This window comes from Amblyraja radiata, chromosome 13, assembly GCF_010909765.2.
Source record: "Amblyraja radiata isolate CabotCenter1 chromosome 13, sAmbRad1.1.pri, whole genome shotgun sequence".
NCBI classification, from domain to species: Eukaryota; Metazoa; Chordata; class Chondrichthyes; order Rajiformes; family Rajidae; genus Amblyraja; species Amblyraja radiata.
In genome coordinates this window covers 40,490,435-40,515,774 of record NC_045968.1, presented here as the reverse complement: position 1 = coordinate 40,515,774, position 25,340 = coordinate 40,490,435, and the positions used below count along the sequence as shown (strand labels likewise).

At 44.6% G+C, this 25,340-nt stretch overlaps 1 protein-coding gene across 2 annotated transcripts in view; it reads left to right on the top strand.

Annotated features, from left to right (window-relative positions):
* gyg1 (glycogenin 1) overlaps window positions 1-19,488 on the top strand; it is a 66,865-nt gene extending 47,377 nt beyond the window's left edge. For both annotated transcript variants that reach the window (XM_033031878.1, XM_033031877.1), the window contains exons 5-7: window positions 4,039-4,165; window positions 16,318-16,540; window positions 18,581-19,488. In XM_033031878.1, coding sequence (XP_032887769.1) covers window positions 4,039-4,165; window positions 16,318-16,540; window positions 18,581-18,754 — 524 coding nt within the window. In that variant the 3' untranslated portion in view covers window positions 18,755-19,488. The remainder of the gene's footprint in view (window positions 1-4,038; window positions 4,166-16,317; window positions 16,541-18,580) is intronic.
* Window positions 19,489-25,340: the final 5,852 nt, after the last annotated feature.

The window sequence follows — 25,340 nt, the reverse complement described above, 5'->3', positions numbered from 1 at the left end:
GCATATCAACGTTAAACGTTCACCCCCTTCCCTCTCATTCTATCACCAACTATCACCAACCCTCTGGCTATCTTTAATCGGACATTACTGGATTTTATCTTGCATTAATCATTATTCCCCTTATCCTGTATTTGTACATTGTAGACGGCTTGATCGTAATATTGTATAGTTTTTCCGCTGACTGGATAACTCGTAACAAAAAAAGCTTTTCACTGTACCTAAGGTACAGGTGACGATAAACTAAACTAAACTGGTGTGTAGAAAGGAACTGCAGATGCTGCTTTATACTGAAGATTGACACAAAGTGCTAGAGTAACCCAGTGGGTCAGGCAGCATTTCTGGAGAAATAGGATAGGTGGCATTTCAGGTCCCAACTAATGGACATTTCTGCCCTGGAAATATAAATATATATATATATATATATATATATACACACCAGAACCACCCTGTCAAAATATGAGGAAAACTAGGTGAATTGTCCCGCACAAACTTGACATAGGGTTCGGACATGACGAAGGCATATCCGGCCCAACAACACTACTACACCTACCCTGTGAACCTCTGGACTGCCAAGTCTGCTAACGTCACCACTGCAGTCATGTGAAGTGCAGCATATTAATTGGGAGAACAGACACCAAGGTGATTACATTGTGGGAAACACTTACATAATTTTACTTGAGTCGTTGGCTGGGTGGCAGTTAATTTGTTGGCTCACTTAAACTGTCGGCTTTACTGAATTTCAGGAAGTGGCTGGAAATTGCTGACACAGTTTTCTTGATGAATGTCCACTGCAGGAAAGCCTGTTCGGCAACTTTACTCAACACTCTGTTCGACTGTTGACGCCCTAAACAAGTGCTGATCCTGAGCTAAACAATAAAGTACTGGAGGAATTCACAGGTCAGGCAACATCTGTGGAGAGAAAGGGCACTGAAGTTCTAGGTCGGGACCCTTCTTCAGGTCTTAATGGGCAAGGGAGTTGGTTATTTTGTTAATTGATTAGTTGGATATTTTGTTAGCTGGTTAGTTGGTTATTTTGTTAGCTGGTTAGTTTAGTTTATTGTCACATGTACCGAGGTACAGTGAAAAGATTTTGTTGCGTGCTAACCAGTCAGCGGAGAGACAATACTTGATTACAATCGAGCCATCCATGGTGTAAAGATATATGACAAAGGGAATAACATTTGGGGGGAGATAAAGTCCGATTTAAATATAGTGTCTTCAATGAGTTAGGTCAGGAACTTCAATTAGCTCAGGAACTGCTTGATAAAATGGTTCTATCAGAGGAGGCTGCTGGAAGATATGTCGGAGAATGCGACTGATGGGAGAACACTGAGAAACTCAAGGTGCTGACTACCCTTCTGTCCTATCAGAAACTAAGAGAACCAATGCACCAGCACCCCTTGTGTTTCCAACACATTAATGCCTTCTTCTTGGAAATCTCATCCTGGCTTTTGAGTTCTGTAGATTGGTTAGTGCATGTGCACCAATCAGAGTAATGTACTAACACTAGCTCCACCTTACTGTACACTTTATATTAACACTCACTTCCCATATTACATAGTTACACCGGTGGTAGAGATGAACTAACAACGTATTGTAGTGCACCTCCATGACTGATGATTACTCCTGCACCTATTTTCTATGTTTCTAAAGCTGACTTTGAACACCAGACTGTGTCTACAGTTCTCTGCAAGTTCCTCCATAGTTTAGTTTAGTTTTTTTCTTGTCACATGTACCGAGGTACAGTGAAGAGCTTTTTTTTTGTTCAAGAAGGAACTGCAGATGCTGGAAAATCGAAGGTAGAAAAAAATGCTGGAGAAACTCAGCGGGTGAGGCAGCATCTATGGAGCGAAGGAAATAGGCAACGTATCGGGCCGAAACCCTTCTTTTTGTTGGTTTGAAATCTAGATTTGCATCCCTCTTGAGGTCTCTGTGCTGTCAGTTCCGGCCTCTTCCTCATCTCGGACTTTAATTCCAGTATTCCTCTGGTGATTTTATCCACCTCGAAGATTACCCCTCGGCTTCCTGCGTTCCAAGGAATGAAGTTCTACCCAGCCAATCTCTCCCTATAGCTCAGGATTTGGCGTCTTGGCAAAATTCTCTTAAATCTTCTCTGCACTTTTTCCAGCACTAGTACGGATTTGTGTTGACCCCATAAAACTATCACCTCTGATTCTCTGGTATGCTGTCGATTATTAGCATCTGTTTTGGCCAAAGATTTCTAACTTTAATTTGTAAGTTATTGCCTCTAAATTATAACTTGTAGGACCTGGAGGTGATAGCATTACACGCACAATCCTCTAATGAGCCTGACCCTGCTCCTGCCGTTTGGAGTGTATTCAATGATCTAATTATTTATGTAATACTCATTGCAATCTGCACCAACATGTTAAAATAAAGACTTCAGTGTAAAAGTATCAAAATCATGTAATGCTGTCTTCTCTGCTTTGGGAGGGGGGGGGGGGGACACATTTGTTTGGCTTTGGAAGAACTAACTGGCTGCAGGCTGCTCAGATTCCTTCCTCGGAACTAGAGATGTTTTTTTAGTAGAAACAGCGAACTGCAGGTGCTGGTTAATACACAGAGTCCTGGAGTAACTCAGCGGATCAGGCAGCATCTCTGGAGAAAATGACTCTTCAGCTCTCCCCTCACCTCCTTTCTTGGCCCCCAGCATGAATACATTAGTATACACATCAATTTTGTTTGATGAAGGGTCCTGAGCCAAAACGTCGCCTGTCCATTCCCTCCACCGATGCTGCCTGACCCACTGTTCCTCCAGCTCTTTGTTTTTTTTAATCAATTTTACATTGACATTAATAAAAGTTGAATTCCGTCAATACCCAGTTATCTTTTCATGAGGGCACCCCTCTTTATTGTAATCTCCACTGGGTAAAGATGACCTGAGTTAAGCATAGATGGGTACAAAGGGGTCAGCATGAAAGTGAGGGGCCGAAGGGCTCTTTTCTGTGCTGCACGACTCTGACAAAGACTCGATCTCTCTTTACGGGATAAATAATTCAATCAGAAGCATTGAGCATTGGAGCATTAAGAACACTGCTGCTGCCGCGTGAATGTAATGGTTGTTAAAATGCCAGACACCATTCCATTTTTTATTTAAATTTTTTTTAAATTATTTATTAGAAGTAGTGTACATTACAGTGATATAAGCCCAAAATAACATAATACATTTCCTGTACCACTTCATATTTTAAACTTTAAAAAGAAGAAAAGTAAAGAGAGTTAGATAGGATAGTAAGTGCGTGAAAGAGTGATCAAGAGAGACCCTTAGAAACGTAAAACTCGAAAAATAGTTAAGAAGAAAGCCAAAGAAAAAGAAAGAGAGAAGAAGAGAACAGAAGATATTAAAAAAAGTTTAAAAAAATATAAAAGGGATATACCTACTTCGTATCTTTACTCACCCCTCACCCGGTCCTGAAACCATTTATTTTCAGTTATGTTGCACCCTATACTTGTAATAAGTCGATAAATGGAGACCAAATCTATTGGAAATGGTCTGGTTTGCCTGCTAGAAGGAATCTCATGTCTTCCAGGTGTAACATTTTGGACATATTTGAAATCCACATATTTATCGTTGGTGTTGGGGCGTTTTTCCAGAATTTAAGTATGAGTTTTTTTCCCGTTATTAAACCGTAATTAAATAAGCTCGTTTGGAATAAAGTCAGCTCAAGGCTGGCTTCCATTGTTCCAAAAATAATCAATTCTGCGTTCGGTTTCAGTTTTATTTTAAATAATTTTGTAAAAATATCAAAGACTTCATTCCAAAATTTTTGGATTTTTATACAAAAAACAAAAGTATGTGCTATAGTTGCTTCTTGGGATAGACATTTATCACAGATGGGTGTTACATTTGGAAAAAGTTTACTTATTTTAGTTTTTGAGTAATATAGTCCATGTAAAGTTTTAAATTGGATTAGAATATGTCTTACATTGATCGAGCATTTATGCACATATAGCAAGTGTTTATCCCACCTCTCTTTCGAAATTTTCCATTTTGAAGTTTATTTTCCTTTGATCTAGGTGGGGACCAGGGTTTACTGAACAGCTTCTTCAGTAGCTGGCCAACAGCGGACATCAATAAGCACCTTCCCTTCATTTACAATCTGAGCAGTGTCGCCATTTATTCCTACCTTCCTGCATTCAAACAGTAAGTACTAGCAGAATGCTCTCTTCAAAATGTTCTAGACTTCTATGATGGTTAAGAAGGCGTATGGTATGCTTGCCTTCGTTGCTAGTGGCATTGAATATACGAGCCAGGGGTGTCACCATGCTGCTCTATAGGACTTTGGTTGGGCTGTATTTGGAGTATTGCATGCAGTTCTGGTCGCCCCATTACGGGAAGGATGTGGGGGCTTTGGAGAGGGTGCAGAGCAGGTTTACCAGAATGATGCCTGGATTAGAGGGTTTTAGCGACAGGGAGAGGGTGGGTAGACTTGGATTATGAGAGACATAGATAGAATCATTTCCCCATGGTGGAAATGTTCAACACTAGAGGGCATAGTTATAAGATGAGAGGGGGAAAGTTTAGTGGAGATATGTGGGTCAAGTTTTATTTACATGGGCCTGGAACATTGCCAGTGATGGGGGTGGAGGGGTGGAGGGGTGGAGGTGGAGACAGATATTGCAGTGGTGTTTCAGATGTTTTTAGATAGTCACGTGGAAGAGGGATATGTGCAGGCAGATGAGATCAGTTTAACTTGTCATCATGTTTAGCACAGGCGTTGAGGGCTGAAGGGCCTGTTCCTCTGCTGTACTGTTCTATGTTCCATCCATATTTTACAATGGGCGCAAACCTCTGGCTGCTAGCTCATGCTACAAAATAATCTTATCGCAGTTCATTATCTAGCTTGAGATAATGATTTTGTTTTAAGTGTTTTATTTATATAATGCCTTTCACATCTCCTGGGTGACTCAAGCCTCTATCGCCAATCAATACTTTGAATGGAATGAGGATAGACACAAAGTGCTGGAGTAACTCAGCGGGTCAGACAGCATCTCTGGAGAAAAAGGATTGATGATGTTTCGGGTCGGGACCTTTCTTCAGGCTGAAAGTAGAGGGGAGGGATCTGGAGGTAAGAAAAGGTCAATGGAAGTCGGGGCCAGCAACAAATGACCAAGGAAGGGTGGAGACCATCATGGCCCATTGTTGGCTAGAGAAGAGGTGATAACAAAAGAATACAAGGATGTGAATGGTGGAATTAGTAGGATGACAAGGGAGGGGGGGGGAGAGAGGGAATGCAAGGTTACATGAAATTGGAGAAATCAACTCGCTGGACTGTAGGCTGCTTAAGCAAAATATGAGGTGCTGTTCCCCTAATTTGAGTGTGGCCTCACTCTGACAGTGGAGGAGGCCCAGGACAGAAAGGTCAGTATGGGAAAGTAAATTAAAATGTTTGGCATCCGGTAGATCTTTTTTGATAGGCAGATGGGTGGACTAAGGCCAGAAATGACAAGGCAGAAAGTGCGAGACAAAAGAATTGAAGAGGTGTAAATTGTGGAGCTGGAGAAGAGAATGGAGGGTGAGGGGAGAAATGGGTGTGAGTCCAGGTGGCGCACAGAGGAGAGATGTTGGCTACATCCTGAGTGTGTAGAGTGTAGGTGAAATCCATGATTAGGGGAGGAGGCTGGTTTGCACGATGGACTGGGCTGCGTCATCAACTCTTGCATTTTGGGTTTTCCCTGTTTTCTATTTTTCTCTCAAGCTTTGGCCAATTTCCTTTCTCTGGTGAAATCATGTGAGGTACTTGGCTCGATTACTTTCTGTTAGCAAGTTCCACATTCTTATCATTTTCAGACTGAAGAACCTTCATTTCCTTTTTGGACACAGCAGGAAATTGGAGGGAAGTAGATTTAACATTTCAGGCCTGGGATCTTTGAAAAGTTGTTGTTCTTTAGTTTAGTTTGGAGATACAGCGTGGAAACAGGTCCTTCGGCCCACCGGGTCCCCACCGACCAGTGATCCCTGGACATTAGCACTATCCTACACACATTAGGGACAATTTTTTTACATTTACCAAGCCAATTTACCTGCAAACCTGTACATCTTTTGAGTGTGGGAGGAAACCGAATATCTCAGAGAAAACCCACGCGGTCATGGGGAGAATGTACAAACTCTGTACAGAGGGCGCCCGTAGTCAGGATCGAACCTGGGTCTCCGGCGCTGTAAGGCAGCAACTCTACCGCTGCGCCACCATGCCACCCTGATCTGAAGTATGAACTGTTGCGGTCTCCACATACACAACTAACTTGAGTCCTGTTGGATGACATTTTTCTCTTTATTGCTGCCTTATTAGTCAAGAGTGTTTAATTGTGATATGTCCTGAAACAGAACAATTCAATTCTTACTCGCAGCAGCTCAACAGGTTGTAAACATGTGACTCAATAGATAATACGTACAATAAACAAACGGAAAGGAAGTTCAATTAATAAAATCTCAATATAATTCAAAAGCTAAACGGAGCCCAAAGTCCCTAGTGCAACCCAGCTAGTTTGGAGTTTAGTTGAAGTTTGTTGTGTTCAATAGTCTGGTCATTGGGAAGAAGCTGTTCCTGAACCTGGACATTACAGTTTACAGACTCTTAACTCCATTTCAAGTTCAAGTTCAAGTTAGTTTATTGTCATGTGTCCCTGTATAGGACAATGAAATTCTTGCTTTGCTTAAGCACACAGAAAATAGTAGGCATTTACTACAAAACAGATAAATATGTCCATATACCATGATATAAATATCTACACACATGAATAAATAAACTGATAGTGCAAATAACAGAAAGTGGTTGGTAATAATCAGAGTTTTGTCCGAGCCAGGTTTAATAGCCTGATGGCTGAGGGGAAGTAACTATTCCTGAACCTGGTTGTTGCAGTCTTCAGGCTCCTGTACCTTCTACCTGAAGGTAGCAGGGAGATGAGTGTGTGGCCAGGATGGTGTGGGTCTTTCATGATACTGCCAGCCTTTTTGAGGCAGCGACTGCGATAGATCCCCTCGATGGAAGGAAGGTCAGAGCCGATGATGGACTGGGCAGTGTTTACTACTTTTTGTAGTCTTTTCCTTTCCAGGGCGCTCAAATTGCCGAACCAAGCCACGATGCAACCGGTCAGCATGCTCTCGACTGTGCACCTGTAGAAGTTAGAGAGAGTCTTCCTTGACAATCCGACTCTCCGTAATCTTCTCAGGAAGTAGAGGCGCTGATGTGCTTTTTTGATGATTGCATTAGTGTTCTCGGACCAGGAAAGATCTTCAGAGATGTGCACGCCCAGGAATTTGAAGCTCTTGACCCTTTCAACCATCGACCCGTTGATATAAATGGGGCTGTGGGTCCCCCTCCTACTCCTTCCAAAGTCCACAATCAGTTCCTTGGTTTTGCTGGTGTTGAGGGCCAGGTTATTGCGCTGGCACCATATGGACAGTTGCTCGATCTCTCTTCTGTACTCTGACTCATCCCCATCAGTGATACGCCCCACAATAGTGGTGTCGTCAGCGAACTTGATGATGGAGTTCGCACTGTGGTTCGCTACGCAGTCATGGGTATAGAGTGAGTACAGCAGGGGGCTGAGCACGCAGCCTTGAGGTGCTCCCGTGCTGATTGTTATTGAGGCTGACACATTTCCACCAATACGAACAGACTGTGGTCTGTGGACGAGGAAGTCGAGGATCCAGTTGCAGAGGGATGCGCAGAGACCCAGTTCTGCGAGTTTGGTAACCAGTTTGGAGGGGATGATTGTGTTAAATGCCGAGCTGTAATCAATGAATAACAGCCTGACATATGAGTTTTTGTTGTCCAAGTGGTCCAGTGCGGAGTGGAGGGCCAGCGAGATCGCATCCACCGTTGATCTGTTGTGGCGGTACGCGAACTGCAGTGGGTCCAGGTTTTTGTCGATGTAGGAGTTGATTTGCTCCATGATCAACCTCTCAAAGCACTTCATCACCACCGGCGTTAGTGCCACTGGTCGATAGTCATTGAGGCATGTCACCTTACTCTTCTTGGGCACCGGTATAATTGATGCCCTTTTAAAGCAGGTGGGGACCTCAGACCTCAGAAGTGAGAGATTGAAAATGTCCGTAAAAACTCCCGCCAGTTGGTCCGCACAGGTTTTTAGAACACGGCCGGGTATACCATCAGGACCAGGTGCTTTTCGGGGGTTCACCCCTCTGAAGGATTTCCTGACATCGGCCTCTGTGACTGAGACTGAAATGCCATCGCAGCGAATGGGGGATCGGGAAGGCACATCAGTATTCTCCCTGTCAAAGCGTGCGTAAAATGCATTGAGCTCGTCAGGGAGTGATGTTACACCGGCATTCGAGCTGCCTCCTGGTTTTGCCTTGTAGGAGGTGATTGCATTCAGACCCTGCCACAGCTGCCGAACATCTGTCTCGTCCTCCAGTTTGGAGCAGAAGTCCCTTTTGGCCTTTCTGATGGCCTTACCAAGGTCGTATCTGGTCTTCATGTAGGCCACTGTATCATCGGAGGTGAATGCCCTGTGTCTGGACTTCAGGAGAGTGCGGATCTCAAAGTTCATCCAAGGTTTCTGATTGGGAAACACTCGGAAGGTTTTTGTAGGGATGCAGTTTATTGCCTCCATTTTGAAATAATCTGTAAAGTTTGTAACAGTCACCCATTACTGTCCAAATCCTTGATATAGCATGAGTGTCATTCATGGTCCTTGCAATAAACCTTCAGAAACACCACTGTTTTCCTACTTAATAATGTAACACTTTACACATTCCTTTTGCTTTGTGCTTTTTAATAGTGAAAGTATTTAGTTGTCATGTGTATGGACAAACAAAACGATGAAATTCTTACTTTCAGCAGCATAGCATAGAAACATAGAAAATAGGTGTAGGAGTAGGCCATTCGGCCCTTTGAGCTTGCACCGCCATTCAATATGATCATGGCTGATCATCCAACTCAGTATCCTGTACCTGCCTTCTCTCCATACCCCCTGATCCCTTTAGCCACAAGGGCCACATCTAACTCGCTCTTAAATATTGCCAATGAACTGGCCTCAACTACCTTCTGTGGCAGAGAATTCCAGAGATTCACCACTCTCTGTGTGAAAAATGTTTTCCTCATCTCGGTCCTAAAAGAACTCCCCCTTATCCTTAAACTGTGACCCCTTGTTCTGGACTTCCCCAACATCGGGAACAATCTTCCTGCATCTAGCCTGTCCAACCCCTTAAGAATTTTGTAAGTTTCTATAAGATCCCCCCTCAATCTTCTAAATTCTAGCGAGTACAAACCGAGTCTATCCAGTCTTTCTTCATATGAAAGTCCTGACATCCCAGGAATCAGTCCGGTGAACCTTCTCTGTACTCCCTCTATGGCAAGAATGTCTTTCTTCAGATTAGGAGACCAAAACTGTACGCAATACTCCAGGTGTGGTCTCACCAAGACCCTGTACAACTGCAGTAGAACCTCCCTGCTCCTATACTCAAATCCTTTTGCTATGAATGCTAACATACCATTCGCCTTCTTCACTGCCTGCTGCACCTGCATGCCTATTTTTAATGACTGGTGTACCATGACACCCAGGTCTCGTTGCATCTCCCCTTTTCCTAATCGGCCACCATTCAGATAATAGTCTACTTTCCTGTTTTTGCCACCAAAGTGGATAACCTCACATTTATCCACATTATACTGCATCTACCATGCATTTGCCCACTCATCCAGCCTATCCAAGTCACCTTGCAGCCTCCTAGCATCCTCCACACAGTTAACACTGCCCCCCAGCTTCGTGTCATCCGCACTTGGAGATGTTGCATTCAATTCCCTGGTCCAAATCATTAATATATATTGTAAATAGCTGGGGTCCCAGCACTGAGCCTTGCGGTACCCCACTAGTCACTGCCTGCCATTGTGAAAAGGACCCGTTTACTCCTACTCTTTGCTTCCTGTTTGCCAGCCAGTTCTCTATCCACATCAATACTGAACCCCCAATACCATGTGCTTTAAGTTTGCATACTAATCTCTAATGTGGGACCTTGTCGAAAGCCTTCTGAAAGTACAGATATAACACATCCACTGGTTCTCCCTTATCCACTCTACTAGTTACATCCTCAAACAATTCTATAAGCTTCGTCAGACATGATTTGCCTTTCATAAATCCATGCTGACTTTGTCCAATGATTTCACCACTTTCCAAATGTGCTGCTACCCCATCTTTAATAACTGATTCTAGCAGTTTCCCCACTACCGACGTTAGACTAACTGGTCTGTAATTTCCAGTTTTCTCTCTCGCTCCTTTTTTTTAAAAGTGGGGTTACATTAGCTTCCCTCCAATCCTCAGGAACTACTCCAGAATCTAAAGAGTTTTGAAAAATTATCACTAATGCATCCACTATTTCTGGGGCTACTTCCTTAAGTACTCTGGGATGCAGCCTATCTGGCCCTGGGGATTTATCGGCCTTTAATCCATTCAATTTACCTAACACCACTTCCCGGCTAACCTGGATTTCACTCAGTGCAATAAGGTGCAGTGCGGGTTACGGTATCTTCCATTACATTAACTTAGGCCGGTCCCAAAGGGTTCCGAATTTCAGACCTGTAGACATAATTTGCGTAGATATATAAGAAGCAAAAAATGTCAATAAATTTATAACCCCAATGCGAGTACAAAAAAAATCCCAAAGTCCTTAGTCCCAAGACCAGTCCATAGAAGGTCATAGTTGAGGTTTAGTGTTGTGCAGTGTTCAAGAGCTGCTGGCTGTTGGGTAGAAGCTGTTCTTGAACCTGGTACTCATGGTTTCTAGACTCCTATACCACTTTCCTGATAGTAGGAATGAAATGAGTGTGGGTCAGGGTGCAGTGGGTCGTTGATAAGGGCTGCCTTTTTGAGGCAGCACCTCCTATGGAACCAATTCGAAAATTTGCATTGTCATGGGTTATGTTATCGAAGCCCTTTTGAAAGTCCAAGGATATGATTTCTCTGCCATGGTTGAGGGATAAGTTTTAGCCAAGACCCTCTTCAGAATTGTGTCTTGGAATCATTAATATCTGTCCGAGAGAGCAAGCTGGGTCTTGGCTTAGCGTCTCAAATGATAGACTGCGCCGCTAACAGTGCAGCTCCACCTCAGTGCCAAGATTAAATGTTGGCCTGCGTTTTGCAGTGTTGTAGCTGGGATGAAGATTGAGCGGGGTATCTCCTGTGATTTATACAGGTTCCTGGTAAGGTGCAGTGCGGGTTACAGTATCTACCATTACATCAACTTAGGCCGGTCCCAAAGGGTTCCGAATTTCAGCTTGTTCTCTGAGTTGAGACTCATTAGTGTTCCATCTTCCTCTGACATCGTGGCTGGAGGAGAAACACTGCTCAAAAATGTACTGTTAAAATGTATCTGGTATTTGGCCAGTGTAAGAACATACCCATTAACAAAAGCAGGCAGTTCTTTTAATTGCCGGTTCATAGTATTTCTGAGCCTAATTCAAAGTTGGCATGGGCCCCATGTAAGGAAGATGGCTCTAATGCAGCAGTTTCTATTGACTACAGGAAATTTCAGTAATGCAGAACAGGAACAGTCTCTTCAGCTTTCCGTGTCCATGCAGACCAGTAGGCATCTACACTAATCCCATTGTCTATTTTACCCACTTGATTACTCATCAATTCATCTACCTCCCTTCCCAATTCATGGCCATCACACTCCAAAATGGCAGCCACCATCATCATGGACCCATACAACCCTGGCCACGCTCTCGCTTCAGTCCTGCCATCGGGAAGAAGATACAGGAGTCTGAAAATCGTGACCTGATCACCCGTAAGGGTGGTGAATCTGTGGAATTCATTACCACGGACTGCTGTGGAGGCAGAGTCAATGGATAGTTTTACGGCATGGATCGAGAGATTCTTGATTAGTATGGGTGTCGGGTTATGGGGAGAAGGCAGGAGAATGTGGTTAGGAGGAAAAGATAGATCAGCCATGATTGAATGGCGGAGCAGACTTGATGGGCTGAATGGCCTAATTCTGCTCCTAGATCTTATGAACATGAACCTCCAGATTCAGGAACAGCATCTTCCCAGCAACCATCAGGCTCTTGAGCACTACAAACACGATCTAATCTACAAACTGTCTTGGTTGCACTCAGGACTTCCGCCCTATTAGCACTAATATTGGGGCTATCAATGTATGTTTTATTTTGTTTGTTTGTTATGTTATCAATAAATACTATGTTTACTGACCTGTTATGCTAGTGCATGTAAGAATTTGAAGCAACTTAGCGGGTCAAGCAGCATCCCTGGAGAACATGGTCTGAAGAAGGGTCCTTCAGGGATGCTGCCTGAGTTACTCCAGCCAGCATTTCGTGCCTTTCCTTGGTAAACCAGCAGTTCTTTGTTTCTTCAAGTAAGAATTGTATTCTATTTTCGATACACGTGACAATTAAACTCCCTTGACTCCAACAAGACCAATTGCTCTGTAACGGTGAGATCTCTGTCCTGCGCTCTGTATCTTGCCCTTCACTCTACCTATTGTACTTAAGTTTGGATGATTATATTTATGTATAGTGTTCTGATTTGATCGAATAGCATGCAGAACAAAGCTTTTCACTGTACCTTGGTACATGTGACAATCATAAATTTAAACCTAATACAGGTTCATCACCAGAGTATTTGTATATAAAATAATGAGAGGATGGACAGTCAGAATCTTTTACCCAGAGTGGAAATGTCCAACGCTGGAGGGTGGGAGGGGGAACGTTTTTAATGGAGATGAGTGGGGCAACACCTTGCCAGGGATGATGGTGGAGGCAGATACGATAGTGCCATTCAAGAGGCTTTTAGATAGGCACATGGACATGCAGAAAATAGAGGGATATAGATCATGTGCAGGAGGATGGGATCAGTTTAACTTGGCATCGTGTTCGGCACAAACGTTGTAGGCCAAAGGGTCCATTCCTGTGCTGCACTGTTCTATGCTCTATGTTTTAAGAGCATGTGTAAATGGTCCAACTAGTTCAAGTCAGGCAGGGTTTGAGAATCAGGATGGAGAACTTATGTGAGACACAAACAAGGTTTTAAACGAAGTACTCATTGTCAATGAGACAAAAATTAATCTTGCAATACAATTGTGTGAAAGGGTTTTGACAATGCAGTTTTTTTTCCAAGGATGAGAATAATAGTTTGGCCTTCCTAAGGAATAGGTGTGAAAAATAGGGAGTAATTGAGCATGAAGTGGGTGGAAGGATCTTCAGTGGTGCAGTGGTTAATTTACATGAGTAGTAGCATAAGGTTCTGATCCAAAGATGCGAGTTCAAGTCCCACTATGACAGCTTGGAGATTTAAATGGGCAGCACAGTGGTAGAGTTCCTGCCTTACACCACCGGACACCCAGGTTTGACCCTGACTATGGGTACTATCTGTAAGGAGTTTATACATTCTCCCCATTCCAAAGACGTGCAGGTTTGTAGGTTAATTAGTTTCTGTAAATTGTCCCCAATGTGCAGATACAAAACTGGGATAACCTAGAACTAAGTGGATGAAGGGCCTGTTCCCACGTTATAACTTTAAACTAAACTGAACTAAATTCATATGATTCATAAATCTGCAATTTTTAAAAATAATGGTAATCTCATTTAATAACAACCATAGAACTACCAGATTGTAGCAACATCTGGTTCACCCATGCACTTCAGGAGAAGACACATGTCAGCCTTGGTCTAATCTGCATCCAACTCGATGCCCAACGGTGTCACTATTAACCTGCCCCCACAGTTCAGACCAGGGCGGAAATCACTATAAAAATATGGGGATGCGCGCACACACACACACACACGTGCACACGCGCGCACACACACACACACACACAGCTTCGGAGGCTTCTGCCGTGGCCCCTGTGGATGGTAACATCGGGAGATTATCTCATTGGTGACCGACTCCGAACTCCAGCAACAGCAATTTCGTCTGCCCCGAATCGTAGTGCTTGAATCGGCCCGTTCGCGGGGCCTTTCATCGCTCCGCGCGGCTTATAATCGGCCGGCGGGGCTTCAATATCGGGAGCCTCGATCGTCTCGACGCAGCAGTTTGATTTTAAGCCGCGCCGGACAATAAAAGGCGGACGGGCCCATTCATCTCTTAGAAAGCGTCTGATACCCGCTTGAATCTTTCAAAAGCTACAATGTGATAAATAAAACTTAAACAAATAAAACTGAAGCAAATAAAGGCAAACAGAAGAACCTTGGAGGGGGGAGGTGGAGAGAGAGCGAGATGGGAAGAAAATACTAAATAACGTGAGTGACCGTGAATGAAGGACTTACCTGCAAGCCAGCCAGGAAACCCGTTCGACCGGAGCCCTTAATGACCTGACTTGCTTAAATCCGATACCCGTTAAATCTTTCCCATCCACCAATACATCCAATTAGGTCAAATGGTAATTGTACCCACATCAGACAGCTTTAAGAAATTCTTCGTGAGTACCTTCAGTAATACTTGAAGGTCAAAACACAATTGGTGACACATCATGTTAATACAATGTTAATAGAGACATATAACAAGTGCTTAACAGTGACACCCCCATTGTCTCGTGGAAATCGGAGATATTCCTAGATTTGTCACCGAATTTCAAAATCCGGATTACAAACCGTGGGGGGGATTGTCCCCACCTCTCAAAACATGGGAGGGCCATATCCCCTCCTCCCCCCCCCCCCCCCCCCCCACCGTGATTTCAGACACAATGGGCGATAGAGTAGAGAATGCACTTTGCAGTGATGTACGTATATCAGGCATGAATGTATTGACGAAAGGCATGCACACACCTGTAATGGGAGGACATTCAGTGACTCGTGAAGTATAGGTTTAAGGTCTTGTACATTTTGGCACAGCTCGGAGCCAAAGTGAAATTTCCATTCCTTGCCAGTGTGATCCAGGGTTGAGGTTGAAGGCAACAGCTGCTGGTTATCTGCTGAGAGAACATGATTAAGAATAGCAGGGTTATTTAAAGCCCAAACCATGAATGAAGTCTTCCCTGGATAAATGTGAACAAAAGCCTCCCTTTGGCTTTCTCAGCCCTGCCTGATGGAACATTACCCTGCCCCTGGATCTCCAGGGGAGGGAATGTAGAACAGTACAGTGCAGGAACAGGCCCTTCGGCCCACCTTTTCTGTGCTGGCCACAATGCCAATTTAAACTGTCTGCACAACATCCGTGTCCCTCTGTACCCTGCCGTCCTTGTGACTGTCCAAATGCCTCTCGAGTATTACTATCATATCTCTTTCCACCACTTCCCCAGGCATTGCGTTCCAGGCATCTACCACTCGCTGTGTTTAATGAAGAACACATTAAGGGTAATGTTTAAAGAGCAACAGAAGATAACTAAAAAGGCAATACGGGGAGAAAAGATGAAGTACAAAGGAAAGCTAGCCAAGAATATAAAGGAGGATAGTAAAAGCTTCTTTATGTATGTGAAGAGGAAAAAAATAGTTGAGACCAAAGTTAGACCCTTGAAGACTGAAAAAGGTGAATTTATTATGGGGAACAAGGAAATGGCAGATGAGTTGAAGAGCTACTTTGGATCCGCCTTCACTGAGGAGGACACAAACAATCTTCCTGATATACTTACTGTATTAAATGGTAACATTCTCCTAGTTTTAGTATTTGAGATAGTGTGGAAACTGGCCATTTGGCCCACTGAGTCCACGCTTACCAGCGATCATCCATACACTAGTTCTATCCTACACACTAGGGACAATTTACAGAAGCCAATTAACCTACAAACCTTTGCAAGTCTTTGGAATGTGGGAGGAAACCGGAGCACTCGGAGAATATCCACTTAGTCACAGAGAGAACATGCTGACTCTATGCAGACAGCACCCGGTCAGATCGAACCTGGGTCACTGGCAATGTGAGGCAGCAACTCTACTGCTATGCCACCACTAACGTCTTGCAGGAAAAGTCTTTGAATTACTGCAAGATTTATCCCTGAAGAATTGTTCAATTTCATAAGTCCATAAGGGGTCACAGCTTAAGGATAAGGGGGAAATCCTTTAAAACCGAGATGAGAAGAACTTTTTTCACACAGAGAGTGGTGAATCTCTGGAACTCCCTGCCACAGAGGGTAGTCGAGGCCAGTTAATTGGCTATATTTAAGAGGGAGTTAGATGTGGCCCTTGTGGCTAAAGGGATCAGAGGGTATGGAGAGAAGGCAGGTACGGGATACTGAGTTGGATGATCAGCCATGATCATATTGAATGGCGGTGCAGGCTCGAAGGGCCGAATGGCCTACTCCTGCACCTAATTTCTATGTTTCTATGTTTCTATAACGTGAACTTTTAAAATGAAGTAAATATGATTAATGCCTTGTCTAAATGTGCACAGATATGGTGCAGATGCCAAAGTGGTCCACTTCCTTGGTAACATCAAACCGTGGAACTGCTCTTATGACACGAAGACAAAATGTGTGACGAGAACCGTTCACGACTCTGCTCCAGTTGTTCACTCGGAATTCGTCAGCATGTGGTGGGACATCTACTCCACATCTATTCTGCCGATGCTTATGGAACATGGTATCTCAAAGAGCATCAGTCCTGTCAAACAGGAGGTAAGTTCCAGATATAACTCTGGATCTCGGCACGCTGGCAAAGTAATGGCTCATTGAACAATCCGGAGATCAACAAACATGTGGGAAAGCAGATAAAAAGATTTAACCCTGTGTAACAGTGCGAGTTAAACAGTGCTGGAGTAACTCAGCTGGTCGGGCAGCATCTGTGGAGGAAATGGATAAATGGCATTTCAGCTCGGGACCCTTCTTCAGACTCTTCAGAGCTCACAGCTTTCTCCCCCTTATTACAATCAGTCAGAAGAAGAGTCATTACCCGAAACGTCATCTATCCATTTGCTCCACAGATGCTACCTGACACGTTGTGTTACTCCAACATTTTGTGTTTTGCTTAAGATTCCAGCACTTGCAGTTCCTTGTGTCTCTAACAGTGTGAGTTGTAGCTTTTCCTTGATTTTGGAAGTAGCAACACTTCATTTAAGGTGTTGCAGTAAATTTAAGTGAATGCACATTTATAAAAGCTTAGTTGAATGAATAAACATCAATACACGAGTATTAGTTAAATGGTGAGTGAGCAGTTAACGATTAGTTTTACTAATTATTACTAGTACTGGTTTATTGGTGTCATGTGTAGAGTGGTGACAAACTTTGTTTTGCCTATTATCCAGATAGAACATCCACATGTGAAAATAATCAACCATGCATAATGTAGTGTCCAGTTACAGAGAAAGTGCAGATAAAGGAAAGAGTGCAAGGGCTGCAACAAGGTAGATTGGGAGATCGGGAATAAATTCTTAGTCGTTAGGTGGTCTGAATTGTATAATTAATGGTTTGGAACCCAGTTCTCATCTAGTTGAACATGAAACATAATCTCCTGTTCGGTTTCTGCCTGCTTCTTGATCTCCGGTTTGCATTGTAAGATGCGAATGAACGGCAACACAAATTGGAACATGGCTCACTCTAACTCACTTGTCCAAGCAGCTTGTGTAATGAAGCAAGCTGTTAAGATGATTTGTAGACTTCGACCTCCGCTCATCCATCAGCCACCCCTCACCAGCCTCGCATCTCTCCATGCCTCCCAAGTGTCAGAGGGCCACACAGCACAGAAACAGGCCCTTCAGTCCACCATGTCCATGCCAACCAATCTATACGAACCCCATTTGCCAGCAGACACCCTGAGCCTGCTGAGTCTTAGTGACTTCAAATGCTGGGCTCGATGCTTCTTACATGTTATAGTTGCTCCAGGTAATGAGTTCTAGATTGCAACCAATCTCTGGTGAAAAGATTCTTCAGAACTCCTACCCCCCAAAATTTTCCAAACAAATCTGCCACCTGGTGGCAAAATTGGGTTTCAAAACTTCCCTCCCCACCCCAGCTCAGACCTGAGTGAGAGGCAACAATCTAACTCCAATCCTTCCACCCTTTGAGGTCCCATCAATGTTCAGGACCCCCATCGTGCATTGACTCCCAAACCTCACCTGCATGTTGGTGTTAATAGTCTTGAGGCGCGGTCCATGTGGAACCGGGTTGTGATGTGGAGCCATTGTTTGTTTGCAGTAAAACTGATGTGAACTTCCCACATTGACTCTCTTTCTCTTTTACAAATATGTCTGGCAACCTTTCAGCAGTCATGTCTGGTGTATTCACTGGCTTTCACTTGTGGCTTGCCATTCTGTAGGAAGGTATGCTCATCTTCAAAGGTCCCTGCCCCTCTTATCGATTCTCATTGAATTTTGATTAAGTTATCTAAGTTAAATGTATTTTGCTTTTGTTCTCTCTCTCTCTCTCTCTGGGCAAGTTCTTGCTACCTTGATTACTGAAGGCTATCTGCTTTTTGTTAAAGGATTATTGTGTGCATGGATGATTATTTTTGTGGTTTTGTTTACATCTTGATAACTATCAGTACAAAGCTACTTTGTTGATCGGATATCGTTTAAGCATAAATTACTCAATGCTTCCCGCTGTTGTACGATGCAAGATTTGTGCAGGGGGGCTTGGTTAACCATTTAACGCAGTCACAATTTTTCCAAAGTCTCTGCAAGGTTGACATTGTGTACTTAATATCTCCCTGTAATCCTGCAGGAGGAGAAGTTGAGCGAAGCCGTCTCCCAACTTTCTGTCAGTCCGCCTGTCCCAACTGCCCCAATGATCTCCTCGGAAGAGCGGCGGAGAAATTGGGAACAGGGCCAAGCTGATTTCATGGGAGTGGATTCTTTCCAGAACATCCAGAAGAAGCTGGATACGTACTTGAATTAAACTGCTCGAATGAACACCACCGGCTGTGTCTGACCAGCAAGAACTGAATTGAGAAGGTCTTCAGCGTCTAGGCTGGAGTCCAGTGCATGGTTGGTTTGTACTTGGCCTGTTAGTAACATGGTTTGAGATGGGTTGTCTTGCTCTGGTTTGGTCACTTGCAGGCTGCGGAATTGTAGCGAGAATGTGACAAAAGCCCCGAGAAGATCAAGTTTTAAATTCCTGAAGCAAATCACCTCCCAATGTCTAAATCCTCAGCGCATCACAACACTGCCTCCTGCTGAAATATTCCTCCTGAACAATACTGCTGTTTGCTTGACTTAGTAAGACACACTTAATGATAAACTTCTGCACTCTTATAGACACAGGATTTGACAGTTCCGCCAGTATTTTACTGTTTGAATTAGCTGCCCTGTTGCATGAAGGAATTTAATTATATCCCTTCCCCATCAGCTTTTCCGTGGAAGTACTGTGTCCCATTGTTCAAACGACAAAACCAATTGTATCTTTTGAGTCTTAATGATATAAAGAAACCTAGAGGTGAGCTTTCTGTGCATACACAGTACACAGTGTACCCTACAAATTTAACAAGGAACCGAAGACTACCCCAACCTTTTATGACATTTGTGCTGTGATTATACTACTGACCATCAATCCTGAAGTGTAACGTCGCACTTTAACCACCAAATAAGCTTATGGTTTGAAAATGTTTTCCAATAAAAGTATCTTTACCCCTGGCTTTGACTCTCTTGTACCGTGTGTGAAATTCCCGCCATTTTATGCACTGCCATTTTTAAAATGTCACAAGATGGATTGATAAGGGAAATGAATGAACGTGAAGCAATCCAGAAATTAATGATGTTATTCCTTTTTGCAATATAATTCTCGTAAAATCTTTTGGAGGAAGGACCTGCAGATGCTAGTTCATACTAAATATAAACACAAAGTGCTAGGGTAACTCAATGAGTCAGCAGCATCTCTGGAGAAGAGGAATAGCTGACGTCTCGGGTCTAGAACCTTCTTCTGACTCAAGTTGTCCTTCCGTCTGACGAAGGGACCCGACCTGAAACATCACCTATTAATTTCCTCTGGAGATGCTGCGTGACCCGCTTGGTTACTCCACCAGCATTTCGAGTCAAGAGTGTTTTATTGTCATGTGTCCCAGATAGAGCAACGACAGTCTTACTTGCTGCAGCACAACAGAATATGTAAACATAGTGCACTGTATACAATATGATAAACGAGAGAGAAAAAAAGTTCAGTGTGTATATAGCACATGCACACGCACGCACACACGCACACGCAAAAAAACAAACAATGCAATAATAATAATAATAATAATAGGCTATTATAGTTCAGAGCTTATTTGAGGTTGTCGTGTTTAATAGCCTGATGGTTGAAGGGAAGAAGCTGTTCCTGAACCTGGACGCTACAGTTTTCAGGCTCCTGTACCTTCTTCCCGATGGCAGTGGTGAAATCGTGTGTGGCCAGGATGGTGTGGGTCTTTGATGATGTTGGCTGCCTTTTTGAGGCATCGACTCCGATAAATCCCTTCGATGGTGGGGAGGTCAGAGCCGGTGATGGACTGGGCAGTGGTCACAACTTTTTGCAGTCTTTTCAGCACCTGGACGCTCAAGTTGCCGAACCAGGCCACGATGCAACCAGTCAGCATGCTCTCTACTGTGCACCTGTAGAAGTTCAAGAGAATCCTCTTTGACATCACAACTCTCCTTAATCTTCTCAGGAAGTAGAGGCGCTGATGTGCTTTATTTGTGATTGCATCAGTGCGCAGGGTCCAGGAAAGATCTTCGGAAATATGCCTGCCCAGGAATTTGATGTTTTTGACTCTCTCCAACATCGTCCCATTGATATAAACAGGATTGTGGGTCCTCATCTTTCCTCTTCCAAAGTCCACAATCATGGTTTTACTGATATTGAGAGCCAGGTTGTTGTGTTGGCACCATTTGGTCAATCAATCGATCTCACTTCTATACTCTGACTCATCACCATCTGTAATTCGTCCAACAACGGTGGTGTCGTCGGCGAACTTGAAGATGGAGTTCGCACTACGTCCGGCTACACAGTCATGAATATAGAGTGAGTAAAGCAGGAGGCTGAGCACGCAGCCTTGAGGTGCTCACGTATTGATTGTTAATGAGGAAGACGTTTTTCTGCCAATTCGAACAGACTGGTCTGTGGATGAGGAAGTCAAGGATCCAATTGCAGAGGGATGCACAGAGACCCAGTTCCGTGAGCTTAGTAACCAGCTTTTTTTCTTTGCCCCCATTCTTTTGACCCTCCCCCTCCCCTCTGTGCAACCACAGGGTTCCCTGACTCACTACAAGAGGGGGGAGGGAGGTTTAGCGGCACCGGAGGCTGAGACCTCCGCCCGGGATTTGGGGCAATTTCTCCGAATATGTCCCACTTCCTTACAGGCTTGGCACCTTAGGCACTCTGATGTCCAAAAGATGGTGAATTCACATCCATCCTGCTGGACACAGAAGCGCCCGTCAACAGCAGCATCGTCAGCTGGCGCCGGAGGGAAAGAACGTGCCGCAGCTCTTTCCCGCGGAACCCCTGGGATATCGGGGTGATGTCCGTGAGTACCTTCCCCAGGGTGTGAAGGTGGGGGTGGAGGGCCTCATTTGTCCTGCAGGGCGGGACGTTGGACAGGAGACCTGCAGGAATGTCCCCCCCACTGAGATCCCTTTACTCGTGGTTGCGTTCACCCCCTCAACAGACTCTAGGAAGAACACGGCCTTCCCAAACATCCTGCCCAGGTACAGGACACCTGCGGGCTTGGCCGCCACGGTCCGCCAGGGGGGGCAAGTAGCACCTTATCCCATGCTCAAAAGGCAGGTTCCTCATGGAGAACCAGGCCCCAATAGGAGCAGCTGAAGCATCCGCCTTTGCATAGCTCCAGGATGGCCCCGATCCCTCTTTGCCCGTCTGTCTCGGCTCTCCTGCGTTCCCTGGCGAACTGCTGACCTTTGCAGACAATCCCAGACGGCCTTTGCTGCTCCTGCAGCAACGAAAGGGATTTGCTTGCAGTCTTTGTTGTTGGAAGCCTCCTATAGTATCTCCGCCGGTCTAGCCGAGAAAAAGAAGGCTTCATAAGCTCCAAGTTCCAAGGCTGCAGAAGGAGGTTGATACGGTGCAGGTGTAGAAAACCTCCCACACCGCACGAAGCCAGACCAGCCCGGTCAGCACCGACGAGGCAGTAAGGGGGGGGGGGAGGTTGCTCCGGACACAGGTGCAAAAGTCCAGAAAGGTTTTCTCCCCCTTTTGGTGCGCCACAGTTTCCTGGCAAGTTGCCAGCCACAGTTGTGGGAGCTACGCAGTTAGCTGATAATACTGCTCGCAGTCCCAAAACACGCAGAAACTTTAAAACAAGTCTCTGGAACGTCCCAGCGATACTCAAGAATGTTTAAATGTTCCGCTGACCTCCTCCGAATTCCCAAAAAGATGATAAACACACTCGTTTTTGTGTTTGGACGGGAGCTCCGCAACACCACACCTCGTGTAACCAGCTCGGAGGGGATGATGGTATTGAACGCCGAGCTGTAGTCTATAAACAACAGCCTGACGCAAGTGTTTTTATTGCCCAAGTGGTCCAGTGCGGAGTGGAGAGCCAGTGAGATCGCATCCTCCGTTGACCTGTTGTGACGGCAGGCAAACTGCAATGGGTCGAGGTTCTTGTTGAGATAGGAGTTGATATCCACCGTAACCAACCTCTCAATGTACTTCATCACCACAGCCTGAAATCTGCAACATCCAGGTTCAGGAACAGCTGCTTCCCCACAGCCATCAAACTATTAAACACAACTTCAATCAAACTCTGAACTATAACAGCCTATTGCACTTTATCTAATAATAATAATAATAAATACTTTATTGATCCCCTCAGGGAAATTCAGATGTCCAGAAGCCCCCAACCAACAAACCCACAGATTCAAAACGAACGCAGACAGAAAATACATAGAATACAATGTGGACACTACCTGAGAGCAATAAATACTTAAAAAGACCAATAATTAACAGTTAATTATAAAATCTAATGGCTGCAGGGGTGAAGGATCTCCTGAACCGCTCCGTTCTACAGGGCAGAGAGAGGAGCCGGTTGTTGTTCCGAGTGCTCTTTTGACTCTCCAGAATTACATGGAGGGGATGCCCGGGGTTTTTCAGGATGACCTGCACCTTGTGCCTCATACGCCTCTCAAGCACATCCATCCCAGAGTCTATTCTCCCCTCCAGCACTGAGCTAGCTCGTTTGACCAGCTTCTTGTTGTTTTTTGCACTAATGCTGTTGCCCCAGCAGACAACAGCGTAGAAAATAACACTTGCAACCACCGTGTTGTAAAACATGTGCAGCATATCATTACACACATTGAAGGATTTGAGCCTTCTGTTTATTTATGTGTATATATATATAGTCTATGGTATATAGACACACTGATCTGTTCTGTATTTATGCCTACAATATTCTGTTGTGCTGCAGCAAGCAAGAATTTATTTGTCCTATCTGGGACACATGACAATAAACTCTCTTGACTTGACTCTTGTCTTGAGACGTTAGTGCCATTGGTCGATAGTCATTGAGGCATGTCACCTTACTCTTCTTGGGCACCAGTATTATTGACGCCCACTTAAAGCAGGTGGGAAACTCAGACCTCAGTAGTGAGAGGTTGAAAATGTCTGCAAAAACCCCAGCCAGTTGGTCTGCACAGGTTTTGAGAACTCGACCGGGTATACTATCAGGTCCAGCCGCTTTCCGAGGGTTCACCCCCCTGAAGGATCTTCTGACGTTGGCCACTGTGACTGTAATACCATCAGGGCGAATGTGGGCTCGGGAAGGCACATCAGTGTTCTCCCTATCAAAGTGTGTGTTGAACGCATTGAGCTCGTCAGGGAGTGATGCTTTGCTGTCGTTCAAGCCGCCTCCTGTTTTCGCCTTGTAGGAGGTGATGGCATTCACACCCTGCCACAGTTGCTGAACATCCGTCTCATCCTCCAGCTTAGAGCCTTTTGGCCTTTTTGATGGCCTTGTCAAGGTCGTATCTGGACCTTATAGATCTCAGCGTCACCAGACCTGAATGCACGGGATCTGGTCTTCAGAAGAATGCGGATCTCCTGGTTCATCCAAGACTTCTGGTTAGGAAACACTCGGAAGGTTTTGGTAGGAACGCAGTCTTCCACACGTTTCCTTATGAAGTCTGTAGCGGCTGTGACGTATTCATTATGGTCCGTTGCCGAGTCCTTGAACATTGCCCAGTCTACAGACTCCAAGCAGTCCTGTAGTTGTTCCTCTGCCTCCCCAGACTAGCTCAGTGCAGTCCTCACCTCTGGGGGTGCGCTGTTCAGTTGCTGCCTGTATACAGGAAGAAGCAGCACTGCTGAATGGTTGGATTTCCCATAGTGAGGGCGAGGGAGAGCGATAGGCATCCTTGATGTCGTGTAGCAGTGGTCAAGGGTGTTTCGTCCTCTGGTGCTGCAGGCGACATGTTGGTGGTAGTTTGGGAGCGTTTTTTCAGGTTGGCTTTGTTGAAGTCCCCAGCTATGGTGGTAAACTATTCGGGGTACGCTGTCTGGTGCTTGTTGCTCCTCCAATGCTAGACGGATGTCTGCCTGGGATGGGATGTAGACCGCGGTCAGGATGATGTCTAAACTCTCATTGTTGTTGGTACAATACAATTGTTGGTACATTAATGAAAATCTGGATTATTTCAGAAGTGGCGTTGAGGCAGCGTATAACTGTAATGGCAAAGCAGAAATAGAATGCTTGGGCAGCAATCAGTGTTGCAGCTTTGACAAATGCACAATACCTTCATGATCTTTTCTTGAGCAAAATAAACTTTTCTTGAGCAAATGGAGCAGGTATTATATATTCATGACCATGTTAGAATCATAAACATACAGCAGGAAAACAGGCCTTTTGGCCCAACTTGCCTATACTGACCAACATGCCCCAATTACACTAGTCTCACCTGCCAGCATTTGTCCCAAATCCCTCTATACGTATCCTATCCACGTACCTGTGTAAATATTTATTAAATATTGTGATAAGTCCAGCCTCAAATACATCCTCTGGCAGCTTGTTCCATACACATACCACCCTTTGTGTGTATTTTTTTTAAAGTTGCCCCTCACGTTTCTATAAAATCTCCCCCCCCCCTCACCTTACGCCCATGTCCTCTAGTTCTCTAGGTCTGAAGAAGGGTTTCGGCCCGAAACGTCGCCTATTTCCTTCGCTCCATAGATGCTGCTGCACCCGCTGAGTTTCCCCAGCAATTCTGTGTACCTCCTCTAGTTCTCTATTCCCTTACTCTGGGTAAAAGATTCCATGCATTTACCCTATCTTTTCCTCTCATGACCTTGTACACCTCTATAAGATTACCCCTCGTTCTCCTGCACTCCCAAGGAATAAAGTCCTGGCCTGCTCAACCTCTCCCCTATAGCTCAGTCCTGGCAACATTCTTGTAAATCTTTTCTGTACTCTTTCCAGTTTAACAACATCTTTCCTATTTGTGTTGTGCACATTAATCTCCCTCTTGACAATGTAACCCAGTTTATTTGCTATGATAAACATTGG